At 45.4% G+C, this 13085-nt stretch overlaps 1 protein-coding gene across 4 annotated transcripts in view; it reads left to right on the forward strand.

The window, feature by feature from the left end:
* The window catches only part of TNFAIP8 (TNF alpha induced protein 8), a 132806-nt gene that overhangs the window by 51866 nt on the left and 67855 nt on the right, over positions 1-13085 (forward strand). Inside the window, exon 1 of one of the 4 annotated variants that reach the window (XM_021079576.1) lies at positions 12091-12721. The exons of 2 other annotated variants lie outside the window; for them this stretch is intronic. Coding sequence is in view for 1 of the 2 variants with exons in the window: in XM_021079552.1 (XP_020935211.1) it covers positions 12904-12916 (13 nt within the window). In the remaining variant the exon portion in view is untranslated. One more of the 4 variants, XM_021079552.1, reaches the window with a different exon arrangement.

Consider the following 13085-nt stretch of genomic DNA (forward strand, 5'->3'; position numbering starts at 1 on the left):
TTCCCAGGCTAGGGGTCTGATCGGAGCTGTAGCCACCGGCCTATCCGAGCCGCGTCTGCGACCTACACTACAGCTCACGGCAATGCCGGATCCATAACCCACTGAGCAAGGGCAGGGTCGAACCCGCAACCTCATGGTTCCTAGTCGGATTCTTTAACCACTGCGCCACGAAGGGAACTGCACACATCTTTTCTGAACTCCAGACTTGATTCTTCTGTTGTCTCTTTTGAAGTTCCTCTCAGAAATCACATCTTGATCCCACCCCCACCCTTCATCCCTCACCCAACCTGCTCCCTTCCCCCGGGTTCATCCTTCTCTGTCGACACATTTGTATGCAGAACTCTCAGGCTACAAGCCTAGGCAGCATCTTGATCCCTGAGCATTCCACAGCTAATCCAACGGCCAGCCCTGTAAGTTCCTCTTCCAAATATGTATATCCTACATTTCACCACTTGTGCTACCCTCGTTTCTCATCTCAGCGGCCTCGGTAGCGTCCTAATGTTCCCTGCAGCTCCTCTCAGTCCCCTCTTGGCCACATCTCCTCAGGTCGTCAGAAAACCCATCCCTATTACTCCCTGTTGTAGGTGCTCCTGTGCTTTCCCATCACAATCTATGAAATCCACCCTCTTACCCTGAGCCACAGGGCTCCCTTGACCTGACCCCAGCTCAACTCTCCAACCTCATCTCCTATCACCCCCACTTCCTCTGCTCTCTGGACCACATTGCCTTGCTGGTTCTTCAAACTTTCTAAGCTTGTTCCTACCTCAGAGCCTTTGCACCCACCCTTCCCTCTTCCTGGAAGGCCCTCCCCCTTCACTTACCTTTGGCTTTTTCCCTCCGTCTTCTCAACTTTCTGCTCAGATACCACCCAGGAAAAGGCCCATCCAAAATGCTACTCTAGGGAGTTCCCATTGTGGCACAGTGGAAACGAATACGACTAGTATCCATGAGGATACAAGTTCAATGTCTGGCCCCACTCATTGGGTTGGGGATCTGGTGTTGCCATGAGCTGTGGTGTAGGTTGCAGATGTGGCTCAGATCGTGAGTTGCTGTGGCTATGCTGTAGGCCGGCAGCTGTAGCTCCAATTCGACCCCTAGAATGGGAGCTTCAATATGCCATGAGTACAGCCCTAAAAAGAAAAACAAAAAAACAAACACCAAAATGCTCTTCTATTGGAGTTCCCTGGTGGCACAGCGGGTTAAGGATCCAGCACTGTCACTTCAATGGTTCTGGTTGTGGGTTCAGTCCCTGGCCAGGGAACTTTTGCTTGCTATAGGCATAGTGAAAAAAAAAAAAAAAAAAGTTCCTCTCTCCCAATCACTCTCTCCTAACCTACCTTTGTGCGTCCACTTATAAATTGTTCATCAGTACTTGCATTAGCATAGGCAAATGAAATTCAATGTGAAATAAGCTGAACTTACCTTCTCTTCCAGTTTTCCCTTAGTAAATGATCCACTTGATTACCCAGAAGCCTGGAAGGCATCTTCCTCTGCCTTAACCAATTGCCAATATCATCACTTCTCCCATTAAATAGCTGTAGAATCTGTACCCTAGCCCATTGCCACCAACTGAGACCAGGTCACCACCATCACATCTCATCTAGATTTCTTCGAAGATAGTTGACATGCCACATGTCCCCTGCTCCTATCTCCATACCAGTCTGGCTTGCTGTGGTGTTATTGGTCCTTATAAAAATATCCATCTGATTGTTTCATCCCTTGCTTGAGATGCCTTATTAAAATTTTGATGAAGTCTAAATTTTTCAATAGGTGCTAGATAGCATAGGGAACTAAATCTAGTCACTTGTGATGGAACATGATATAGGATAATGTGAGAAAAAAATGTATATGTATGACTAAGTCACTTTGCTGTACAGTAGAAATTGACAGAACACTGTAAATCAACTATAATGGAAAAAATAAAAATCATAAAATAGAAAATAATAAATAAATGAATAAATTTTTCTGCAAGGCTCATAAGATCCTTAATAACCTGTTCCCAAACTGACTGTACCTATTAGAGTATCTTGGAAGTATCTGCCTCACCCCCAACACCCCCATCCCACCTCCCCAGTGCATCACATCCCTCGTCAGGCCCCCTTGTTTATTTTTTATCCTAGGAGCTACCATGGGGCCCAGTAAGGCCTTAGTAAATATCGATTGAATGAATGTAGGAAGGCAGAGGCCGTGGATTGTAATTGGCAGTGTCCTCAAATTCTGATTTAGTTTGTCTTAAACATTTTAAGGTTTCCAAAGTTAAAAAAAAAAAAAAAAAAAAGTCTGCGTTCTTGTACAGTCGTGTGTATATGTTTCCCCCAGCTCTGTCGCTTCCAGGACATTATTAAAAACAGAACTAAAAGACGTGCCTGGGATTCTGCTAGCAAATCATTTTCAGTCTGTGCACTTGGAATGGCCATTGAGTGCTGAGCTTAGGAGGTTGCCTAACAGGACACAGGAACCAGACCACCTTTGCGTCAGGGAGGCACCCTGGCTGAACAGGACCTGTGGGGAACTTTTTCAACTTGGGCCTGCCTGCGTAAGCCAGGATCAGAATACTTGTGACTTGTGGGAACTTGTCCTAACTGTTGATTACATTTTCAAACCTGTTTGGACGGTATGTTTGGGTCTTGTGCAGTGAACCTTATTTAAAAGAAATAGACAGAAACGTAATCCTGTTTAACCTGTGCTAATATAAGGGAGGCTGTTGGTCTTGGCTGTAATGAAGTGTCTTTTTCCTTAGAGACAGCTTTTTCCTCAGAAGGTCCAGGTCTGCTTTCACACTTGCGCCCCAGGGCTGGGAGCTCCTGGGCGAGGTTTCCAAGCCTCCAGTCTCTCTGAACTCTAACGTCTTCACTATGGGACTCAGCAGGGCCTCACAGTCAGTGCTGAGTCAGAGGGATCAGCAAGAGGAATGACACACTTCCTGCCCGAAGTTCTAGGGAATTTTTTGGTTTGCTTGGTTTTTTGGGTTGTTTTTCTCTTTTGCTCCAAAGATTCCCTGAAAAGATAGAAGCTTGACCTGGCCATCTCTTGATCAAAACAATCATAAATTTATTTTTGTGATCACATAAGTATCTACCATGCTATATCTTTTTTATTTCTTTTTTTTTCTGTTTTTTTTTTCTTTTTTCCCCTCTCTCCCTCCCTTCCGTTCTGCCCTCCTTCCTTTCTTTCTCTTTCTTCCTTTCCGTCCTTCTTGCTGTTTTTCTTTCTCGTTTTTCCTTTTTTTCTCTCTTTCTCCCTCTCCCTTTGGTTCTTTCTTTTTTTGCTTGCTTGCTTGCTTCCTTTCTTTCTCTCTGTCTTTCTTTCTTTCCATCTCTCTCTTTCCCTCTCTCCTCCCCCCTCCATTCCTCCTTTCTTCCTTCTGTTTTGGCTGCCTCCTAGCATATGGATTTCCTGGACCAGGGATCACTGTGCCAGGCAGGGAACCAGACCTGTGTCCCAGCACTCCAGGGACACCTCCAATCCCACTGCGCCGCAGCGGGAACACCTCACCTGCTGTACCTTCTTTTCACAGGCTTTTAAAAAATTACACAAGCCTCACATGGTAGTGTAGTGTATTTATCAATCATAATTTGAACAGAAACATGAAAAAAAAAGGTACTTCATTTCAGCACTCAGAAAAAACATTTTGTGAATCTAACTCCAGGCTTTTTTTCTGTGTGCTTAGAGTTTTTCTCTATAAAAATTACATAGTACTTAATATGATTTCTTTACTTTTACATGTTGCTCTGTAGCCTTTGTTCAGAATCCTCATGTTATTAATTTCTTTACAAAATCATTTTAAAGACTGTATTACATGCCATTATATGGATGTGCCATAACTCACTTAACAAACCCCCCATTTGGGGATCTTGTAAGCTGTTTTTAATCTTCACCATTGTCATAACACTACACAGCTCTCTCGTGTTTAGCAGCTGTCTACGCTTGTCTCTGTTTCATTGGATGTGTTCCTGGAAATGGTTCAAAGGGCATGTGGAGTTTGAATGTTTTAATCTTTATGCCACTTTGCCTTCCAGACATTTGACCTGTTTTACATTCCTACCATATAATATAAACTTCTTGCCATGCTCGTATGGCCCTACCTATTCCCATCTTTGCCTGACTCCCTGTGCTTCCAGCTCTGCAGCCACACCGGCCCCCTTTCCACTCCTCTCTCTGGAGCAGGCCAAGCTTGTCGTGGCTCAGGCTGGAGCACCTGCTCTTCCTGCTGCTTTTCCTGCTCTTCTTCTGCCGCTTGGCATAGACCTCTGATGCCACCTCTGCCAGAGAGCAGTCTTCACCAGAGCCCCCGTTCATTTCCATGCTAGCATCTTTCACCATCTGCCCTTTAGTTACTTATGTGTTTTCTTGGCTGCTGTATCTTTCTCCCATTGAAGGTCAGTTCCTGTGTTTTATTTCCCACCATGTGCCCAGCACCTAAGTCAGCACCTGGTGTGCAGGAGGTACCAGGTAAATGCAGGTCAGTTTTGTTGAACGAGTGAAGAAATCTCTCTGTCACCTAGGAATGTGCAGTGCACTGGGGCAATGAGATGTATGTAGCAATGGCTCTACCTTAGAGCGAAACAAGCTATGTATTGTAAGGAAGCTTCTGAGTTGCATAGGGCAACAGAGGAGCGGAGCTGGCCTCTGGCTACAGGCATCATGACAGGCCTTGTGTGAACTGAGCCTTGGGAGGTTGGCAGTGTTTTGTACCTCAGAGTGATGGAAAGGACTCCAGAGGCCAAGAAAGGCAAGTGAGTGAGTAGAGGCCCGGGAGTAGAATGGTGCTGAGCATAGTGGGTCAGGACTGGGGACCACCTTACATCCTAAGCTGACAGTGTGGACCTGGTCCATGAGCAGTTGGCAAGCACTGTACATTCCTCAGTGGAGAGTGACATGGAAAAGTGAGGGTGCAGAATCATTTTTTAAACCCCGTTCTAGGCACAGGTGCTGATGTTTTGGTGCTCTTCTTTGAGAAGATGTGCCATGAGGGCAAGTAGGTGAAAGGAGCAGGAAGTTGAGACCAGAGGATGAAGCCTGAGATAGGATGGAGAGATGGGGTTGGGATGAGGGGGAGGATAGAGGGGTGCTGTGTAGGTGAGGAGACCTGAGAACTTGGTGGCTGGTGGGGAAGGTGAGGTCTACAATAGCATTGAGGTTTCAAGTCTTAAGTGGCTGATGTGGAGATGAGATACGGAGCTCAGAGGAGAAGCTCTTTGGGGGTGAGGAGGCATATGAATTTAGTTTCAGCCCATCCTTTCACTGTGTTAGCGAGCATTTTCTAGATTAAACTAGCCCATGTGGGAGTTCCCTTGTGGCCTAGCAGTTAAGGATCTGGCATTGTCACTGTTGTGGCCCAGGTCACTGCTGTGGTGCAGCTTCGATCCCTGGTGTGGAAATTTCTTTATGCTGTGAGCGTAGCCAAAACAAACAACAAAGACAAAAAAACCAACTAGCTCATGTGCCTTCCTTTGTCCTGAGAGGCTTTGGGTGACAGAGGATAGAGGAGGGAGACAGAAATATACCACAGGATAGGAGTCTCTGGGCTCCCGGAGCCCCCTCCTCATCTGTAAGAGTAGGATTAATTAATGGGAAGGGAAGATGGGGCTCTGGCATCTCTCCAGGGGATGCGAGGTGGTTTGCTGGCCATGGCTGCTCCTCAGTCACCATGTGGAAGAAGTCGGCTTGAGGTCAGCTTGTCGTTTGGTTCATTTGTTCAGTTGTTAGACTGAGGAGGATGGGGTGGAAAATGAGTGTTGATTTTGGGTATGGGGCCCTGGGTACAAATGGGAAAAGGCCCAGAACTGGGTGATATGTCATCCTTCCCCTGCAAACAGGCAGAACTGATATGTGTGTTTCCTGAGGGCAAAATCCAAGAGAAACTAGATTTAAAACATGCTATTATTTCTGATGGTTCCCTACATTGAAATGTTTCTGAAAGTTGGTTTATTATTATTATTATTATTATTTTATTTATTTATTTATTTTTGTCTTTTGTCTTTTGAGAGCTGTACCTGCGGCCTATGGTGGTTCCCAGGCTAGAGGTCTAATCAGAGCTGTTGCTGCCAGCCTACGCCACAGCAACACAGGATCTGAGTCACGTCTATTACCTACCCCACAGCTCACGGCAACACTGGATCCTTAACCCACTGAGTAAGGCCAGGAATCGAACCCACAACCTCATGGTTCCTAGTCAGATTCATTTCCGCTGCACCACGGAAACTCAAATTTCATTTTTATTTTTGGTTTTTAGGGCCACACCTGTGGCATATGGAAGTTCCCAAGCTAGGGATTGACTCAGAGCTTTAGCTGCCAGCCTATGCCACAGCCACAGCAATGCCAGATTGGAGCCGAATCTTCGACATACACCACAGCTCATGGCAAGGCATTGCCTGATTCCTGACTCACTGAGCGAGGCCAGGGATCAAACCCTCATCCTCTTGGATTCTTGTCGGATTGGTTTCTGCTGAGCCATGAAGGGAACTCCTATTATTATTATTTTTAATTAAAGTATAACAGTGTTGTGCCAATTTCTGCTGTACAGCAAAGTGACCCAGTCATACATATATATACACTCCCTTTCTTAGAATATCTTCCATCACGTTCTATTCCAAGGGACTGGATATAGTTGCCTGTGCTATACAGTAGGACCTCATTGCTTATCCAGTCTAAATAGTTTGCATCTCCCAACCCCAAACTCTCTGTCCCTCCCACTCCCTCCCCCTGAAAGTTATTTTTTGATGGCCACCTATGTGAAGTTCTTTTCAAGGAAACACCTTCTGCCACCTTGAAAGCAAAGGATTTAACAGACTCCAGATGAGAATGGGAGAAGCACAGATGGAAAGGCAGCAGAACTTGGTGAATGAGAGGCCATCCAAGCCAAGAGAGGAATCAGTGATGACTGAGTGACAGGGTGATGCTGGCATCCAGTGAGGTTAAAACAAAGAGGAAAATGATCAGGCTTAGCGATGGAGGGAGGATGAGGAATTCACCTTGGGAAATACCACATGTTGCATGTGAACTAGAAATTCTAGAAATTTACTCTACCATTGGAGAGTTTTTCTTGGCAAATTTAGAGTTTAATTAGTTTAGTATTTTATTACAGGTATAGTATGACATTCAGTTTTACATGAAGGTTTGCAGTGGAAGAAAGCTGTAAAATATCAGGACTCTGTTTATATTCAGCTCAGCAGAAAACAAACCGCATTCAAGTGCCAGCATATTTATTGCAACAGGCTCCGTGTTTCTTTGCTTTCTAAGGGCTGATTTAGTGTTTTCATTGGTGGTACAAGTGTGAAGAGAGATTTGAGCTTGCATTCTAGGAAGACAAGACATAAATGCTCACTCTGAAGTCTTGAGATCTGGCTCTCACTGCAGCTGTGCTGCTGACCAGCTAGCAATTATTTATGTAGTTACTCATTTGTTTGCTTCTGAGTAACATTTTATAAAATTTATACTTAAAACACAGAAATACTATGTGATAGAAAAGTCTGCCTTTCCAAGCTTATTTTTATTTTAGTAGTTTTTATTTTACATTGGAATATAGTTGATTTACAGTGTTGTTAGTTTCACAGCAAAGTGATTCAGTTATATCCATATATATGTTCTTTTTCAGATTCTTTTACCATATAGGTTATTACAGAATACTGAGTAAAGTTCCCTGGGCTATACATTGGTCCTTGCCACACTTATTTTTTATGCAGCCCATCTGGGGGAGGCTGTGAGTGGCAGTTAGTATGATGGTGAACTTGAGAAATCTCTACTCCTGCCCTGTCCCTGAGGCCAGCTGGCTGCCAGCAGCTCCTCTTCATACTCCTGAGCTCACTACTTTGCCTGACCTTGAAAGGTGGGTCTCCAGGTGTTCATTTTTATTTTCCAGATAGTCCCCTATTTGTGCTTTCTGTCTGGTGAACCAAGGACACTTTCATGATATGATACAGAGAGAAAAAAGCCAGCAGGTTTGGAATAAGAAATAAATAGTTTAGTATGTGTCCCCATGCAGATATGCACTGAGCAGGTATGTTTAAATTTATGGAGAATTCCCATCGTGGCTCAGTGGAAACAAGTCTGACTAGTATCCATGAGGTTACAGGTTTGATCCCTGGCCTCAATCAGTGGGTTAAGGATCTGGCATTGCCCTGATCTGTGGTGTAGGTCACAGATGCGGCTTGGATCTGGCATTGCTGTGGCTGTGGCGTAGGCTGGCAGCTGCAGTTCCAAATCGACCTCTAGCCTGGGAACCTCCATATGCCACAGGTGTGATCCTAAAGAGACCAAAAAAAAAAATTTTTATGGTGCTTGGTTTCCTTACCTGTAACCTGGGGCTAGTGGTGCCCACTCCCAGGGTTTGGGTGAGAGCCTAGTGAACGTAGGGTAAGCCTCCACGCTCCTGGGCATCTAGTGGGACTTTGCCACCCTTGTGCATGAACCACGCTCTCCGTGCTGGCACAAGCCCCCTTGGTTGAGAGAAGGTGAGTCTGACCTTCAGCCGTCCCTGTGATAACATCCAGAAAATGCCTCTGGAACACCTTCCCAACCTTGGGTGCTAAGTCCCCTGGAATAATTCCCCCTTAGCCTTCCTCCCCTCCCCCCAAAAAAAATTTGCCAGTGACTCCTTCTTCGTTGAAGAAGAGCAGAGGGACAAAGAGTTGCAAGTTGAATCAAGGAGGAGGTTCTGGTTGTGGCTCTGGTTTTAGGGAGGCCATGGAGAGGGTTGAGATGATGGGGAGAAGGCCCAAGAGGAGGGTCCAGATAGGACTGATGGGGAGAGAGGAGGGTTGGGCAGAAAAGAAACAACACTCTCCTTGGCAGTTACTAGATCCTGTGCTAGGGGCCAGGGAGCATCTTGGGAATGCCAAAGTGCAAAGATCAAGGTGTTTTGCAGCCATTTCCATTTTGCCTCAGAAACTGTAGAATCAGTTGAAATAAACAAATGAAGGCACACATTCTCATGCAGCCATAAATTGCGTTTACTTGTGGTAATTTTGGTTAAATGTACTGCTGATAAGGATGTGGGTGGCTGTGCAGGAAATGTTTTCCCTGGGACATGTAATAAGCAGGCAATGAAACTAGGCCAGAGAGAGAGAGTGTGTGTGTGTGTTCTGGACATGGTTCTGTGTCTCCTGGCTTAGCTCTCATGGCTTCTCAGCTCTGCCCCATCTTACAGGGCTCTGTTGAATATGCTGTTTACCCTCCCTCTTTGGAAACTGGGCTTCCCACCCACTTTCCCCGGGTGTGGGGAGAGTGGAGTGATTGAAGTGATAGAGCCTTTCTCTGAGATGTTGAGATAATGTGGAGAGCATGCACGCTTAGGAGGAGACTCTGGTTTTCAAAAAGCCACTGTCATGTGGTTTCAGAGAGATGGAGAAGAAATACCAGATAAGATGCACCCAGACTTCCCTAACGACAGTGTATTTATTGTTATTGCAAAGCCCTGGCGTGCCTCCATCACCAGCAGTGCCAGCTGGGGGCCACATGGAAGCCCGGGATATGGGGGTGCTAGACAGGAACTTGCTTCAGTTGCAAAGCTAAGCTCACTGGAAAGAGATGGAGCCATGATTTCTTTTGAGCACCAGTCACCATTATGAGGTGGGATCTGGAAAGATTCCTCAGCCATTGGACCATCACGGAGGGTTTCTAGGGCTAGAAGACCTGGCTGCCTCCTCTTTCCCTGTCTCAGAGCATGGATGATGCTTCTGCATTGGGCATCCATCACAGCAGTTGATCCTTGAATCTGTCAAGAATGTCCTCATTGCAAGTCCTAGGGAAGCACAGGAGTGCTATATTCATATTTACAAAGGCAGCTGAAGCAAGTTAGATATCTTGTTATATAAGGCTAGTTCTTTGAGTTTTGACCACTCCACAATCTCCCTGATCTTTAGCCTCTCTGTCTCTGATTCTTGTTTCTTCCCAAATGAAGTGAGAGGAGCAGAACTTAAATTTACAATTGCTAGAGTTCCTGTTGTGGCTCAGTGGGTTAAGAATCTGACAAGTATCCATGAGGATGCAGGTTTGATCCTTGGCCCTTCTCAGTGGATTAAGGATCCCATGTTGCTGTGAGCTGTCATGCAGGTCGAAGATGCAGCTTGGATCCTGAATTGCTGTGGCTGTGGTGTAGGCTGGCAGCTAAAGCTCCAGTTGGACCCCTAGCCTGGGAACTTCCATACGCCTCTGGCGCCATCCTAAAAAGACAATAAATAAATAGATAGGCAGATAAACAGACAGATAAGTTTACAACTGCTAAGACTACTTTAAGTGGGAAGATTTGAATAGCTCTGAATGCATAGGACCTGGGCATTCTTGTCTCAAATAGGAGAGGAGGGCAGGATGTCTTAAGGCAGTGACCTCCTGCCTGATTTGTAGCCCCTCCAGATGTGTTCCTTTTTATTCTCCCAGTGGTGGAGCGCTCACTCCACAACCAGGCATCAGACCTTTGGCATGTGGAGATGCCCAGCTGATACAAGAGACTATAATGCCAGCAACCTCCTCTGGCCCTTGCCTGGAGTCAGGACCATGGCCCTGCCTCCCTCACTGCCTGCACGTGTGAGGGCTGTGCCGCCATGGTGGCATTTGTTTTATGTGATGCTTTGCCATTGTCCCTCCTACCTTCTTTTCCTACAGCTTCACTGTGCTGCTCTATGGACGAAGTGGTGCAGTAGCCACCTAACCATGGAGATCCCACTGAGGCCACATTTTAAGGAAATATGAGACTGGTTCCTCTGTTTAGGTAGAACATTTCTGCTCCCTATATTTTCTTACGTACCCTTGGAATTGCCAGTGAACCAGGGTTTGGGAAGTCTTTATGATTTAGAATCCTGTGTTTGCAGGAGGAGTTCTCTCCTGGCATCTTCTTAGTCCCTGACAAAGTTGTCATAGCATCAAGAGGCCAGTCCCAATTTGGGGGAGGTAACACAAGGGAATGTGAAAGGGTGGTTTCTAACATATAAACACCAAACCTCTACAAGTTAGTCACATGTCAGGTAGGCTAAAAAAGTCAGTCATGTGTAATAGGTTTCTTTCAGCTTCCTCCTCAAATCAGCGGTAAGCATTTTGGTTTTGATTGGGGTCAACAATAATGCTTCTTGCTATTTGAGTGCTCGCTGGGCATCAGGCAAAATGTTATTGGCTTTATACGATTTCTTTGCATCTTGATGGCACTTTTGTGAGGTAGGTGGGGTTATTCTCATTTGACAGAGAAAAAACTGGTTCAGAGAAGTGAAGTAACTTGCAAGTCTAGAAAACTAGGAAGTAGCATGGCTGGAGTTTGCACCAGGCCTAGCAGACTCCAGAGCACTTGTCCCTTGCGTTCCACTTGGTTATCTTTTTTGCTGAGTGCCTTGCAGGCTCAAGGCAGAGCGTTAGTGCTACAGAGGATAAAAAAATCTAGACGCTTACCTTGTAGTTGGGGGTAAAAGAGCTATGCCACCAAAGATAACATAGGGACAACTTTGACAAATAGCCAGAAAGTGTTCTCTGGAAGCTCAGTCTAGGTGCTCTGAGGGTTAAAGGAGGAGGCTGGGACCCTAGCACCTGAATGGCATCCTCAGAAAAAGACTTTATGGAGTTGGTGCTCTTAAAGTGGGCTTTGTGGGACTGTAGCCCCTGCCCAGTGGGGGCTGGATAAGGGAAGATTTGTGGGTGGTGATGTAAATAAATAAGCTTCTAAAGAGACTATTAGACTGTGCATATGCATATGTCTCATTGTATGTACATGTATGTGTTGTGTGTGCCTGAATGCAGTCACAACACATTCTTTTTTTTTTTTTTTTTTTTTTTTTTTGTCTTTTTGCTATTTCTTTGGGCCGCTCCCATGGCATATGGAGGTTCCCAGACTAGGGGTCCAATCGGAGCTGTAGCCACTGGCCTACGCCAGAGCCACAGCAACGCGGGATCCGAGCCGCGTCTGCAACGTACACCACAGCTCACGGCAACGCCAGGTCCTTAACCCACTGAGCAAGGGCAGGGACCGAACCCGCAACCTCATGGTTCCTAGTTGGATTTGTTAACCACTGTGCCATGACGGGAACTCCATCTTTTTTTTTTTTTTTTTAAGTATAGGTGATTTACAATGTTGTGCCAATTTCTGCTATGCAGGAAAGTGACCCAGTCATACATAAATATACATTATCTTTCTTACTTTACCTTCTATCATGATCTATCCCAAGAGACTGGATATAGTTCCCTGTGCTGTACAGTAGGACACAACCCATTCTTTAGGAAGATCTTATATTCTCTTCAAAAACAAAAAACTAATGATTTTAAACAGCAGTGTTGTCCAAGCTCTGTTCTCTAGTTCTCCTGTGAATGAGAACACCTTTTAAGCAATACTTACTATGAATAGACATACATGTTTACACTGGCCAGGTAGGAATGAGGTGTTTTTTTAATTTTCTTTTTTCCAGGCATCTGTGACTGGGGCTGCTCCCTTTTTTTTTTAAGTATCTACGCCTCATTTCTAGCATGTTGAAACATTAGACTTCCTGTTTCTGCTTGATTTGGAAAATATCTTCTGTTCACCTATCACAGGTAATCCCTGTGTTTCTGAGTAACTGTAGTTTACAGGTAGCAAGTGCAGGCAGCAACCAGTCTGTCCCTGCTGTGGAAGTGGAGACCTCTCTGGATTCACAATTAAAGGCTATATAATGCATTCCACTGGTGATGAAACCCAGCTCCCAGAATAACAAGCAAGACAACTTTGAAAGTGACTGTCGTTGACCAGTGTCTCCTGTGCATTTGTTTGGTAAGCTTATGGCTGATTTTTTGAAAGGACGATACGGATTCTTCTGAATTATTCTCGGGGAGGACTGACAGTCCCGGAAGGTGATACGGTTGCTGTAGGATATACAACAGGGTGGCTGCTGTGTGTTCCTCTGGTCTGTGTGACTCTCTGTGCAGCTGTCCTTCTGCTTGATACGGGGGAAAATGCTGAAGCTAGGTGAGTTAAAAGTGCCCTCAGACTAATAACTTGGATGTAACATCTCTGTGGATTCTGGTGGAATGTTCAGATGACTAAGCACTGTGGTTTGTCACTGTCTACAGGGGAATAACCTTTGGTCATGGCTTTAAAGTGGTTGTGTTCAACAAATCACAGCTTTTTTCTTTTT

Source organism: Sus scrofa, chromosome 2 (genome assembly GCF_000003025.6).
Source record: "Sus scrofa isolate TJ Tabasco breed Duroc chromosome 2, Sscrofa11.1, whole genome shotgun sequence".
In the NCBI taxonomy this organism is placed as follows: domain Eukaryota; kingdom Metazoa; phylum Chordata; class Mammalia; order Artiodactyla; family Suidae; genus Sus; species Sus scrofa.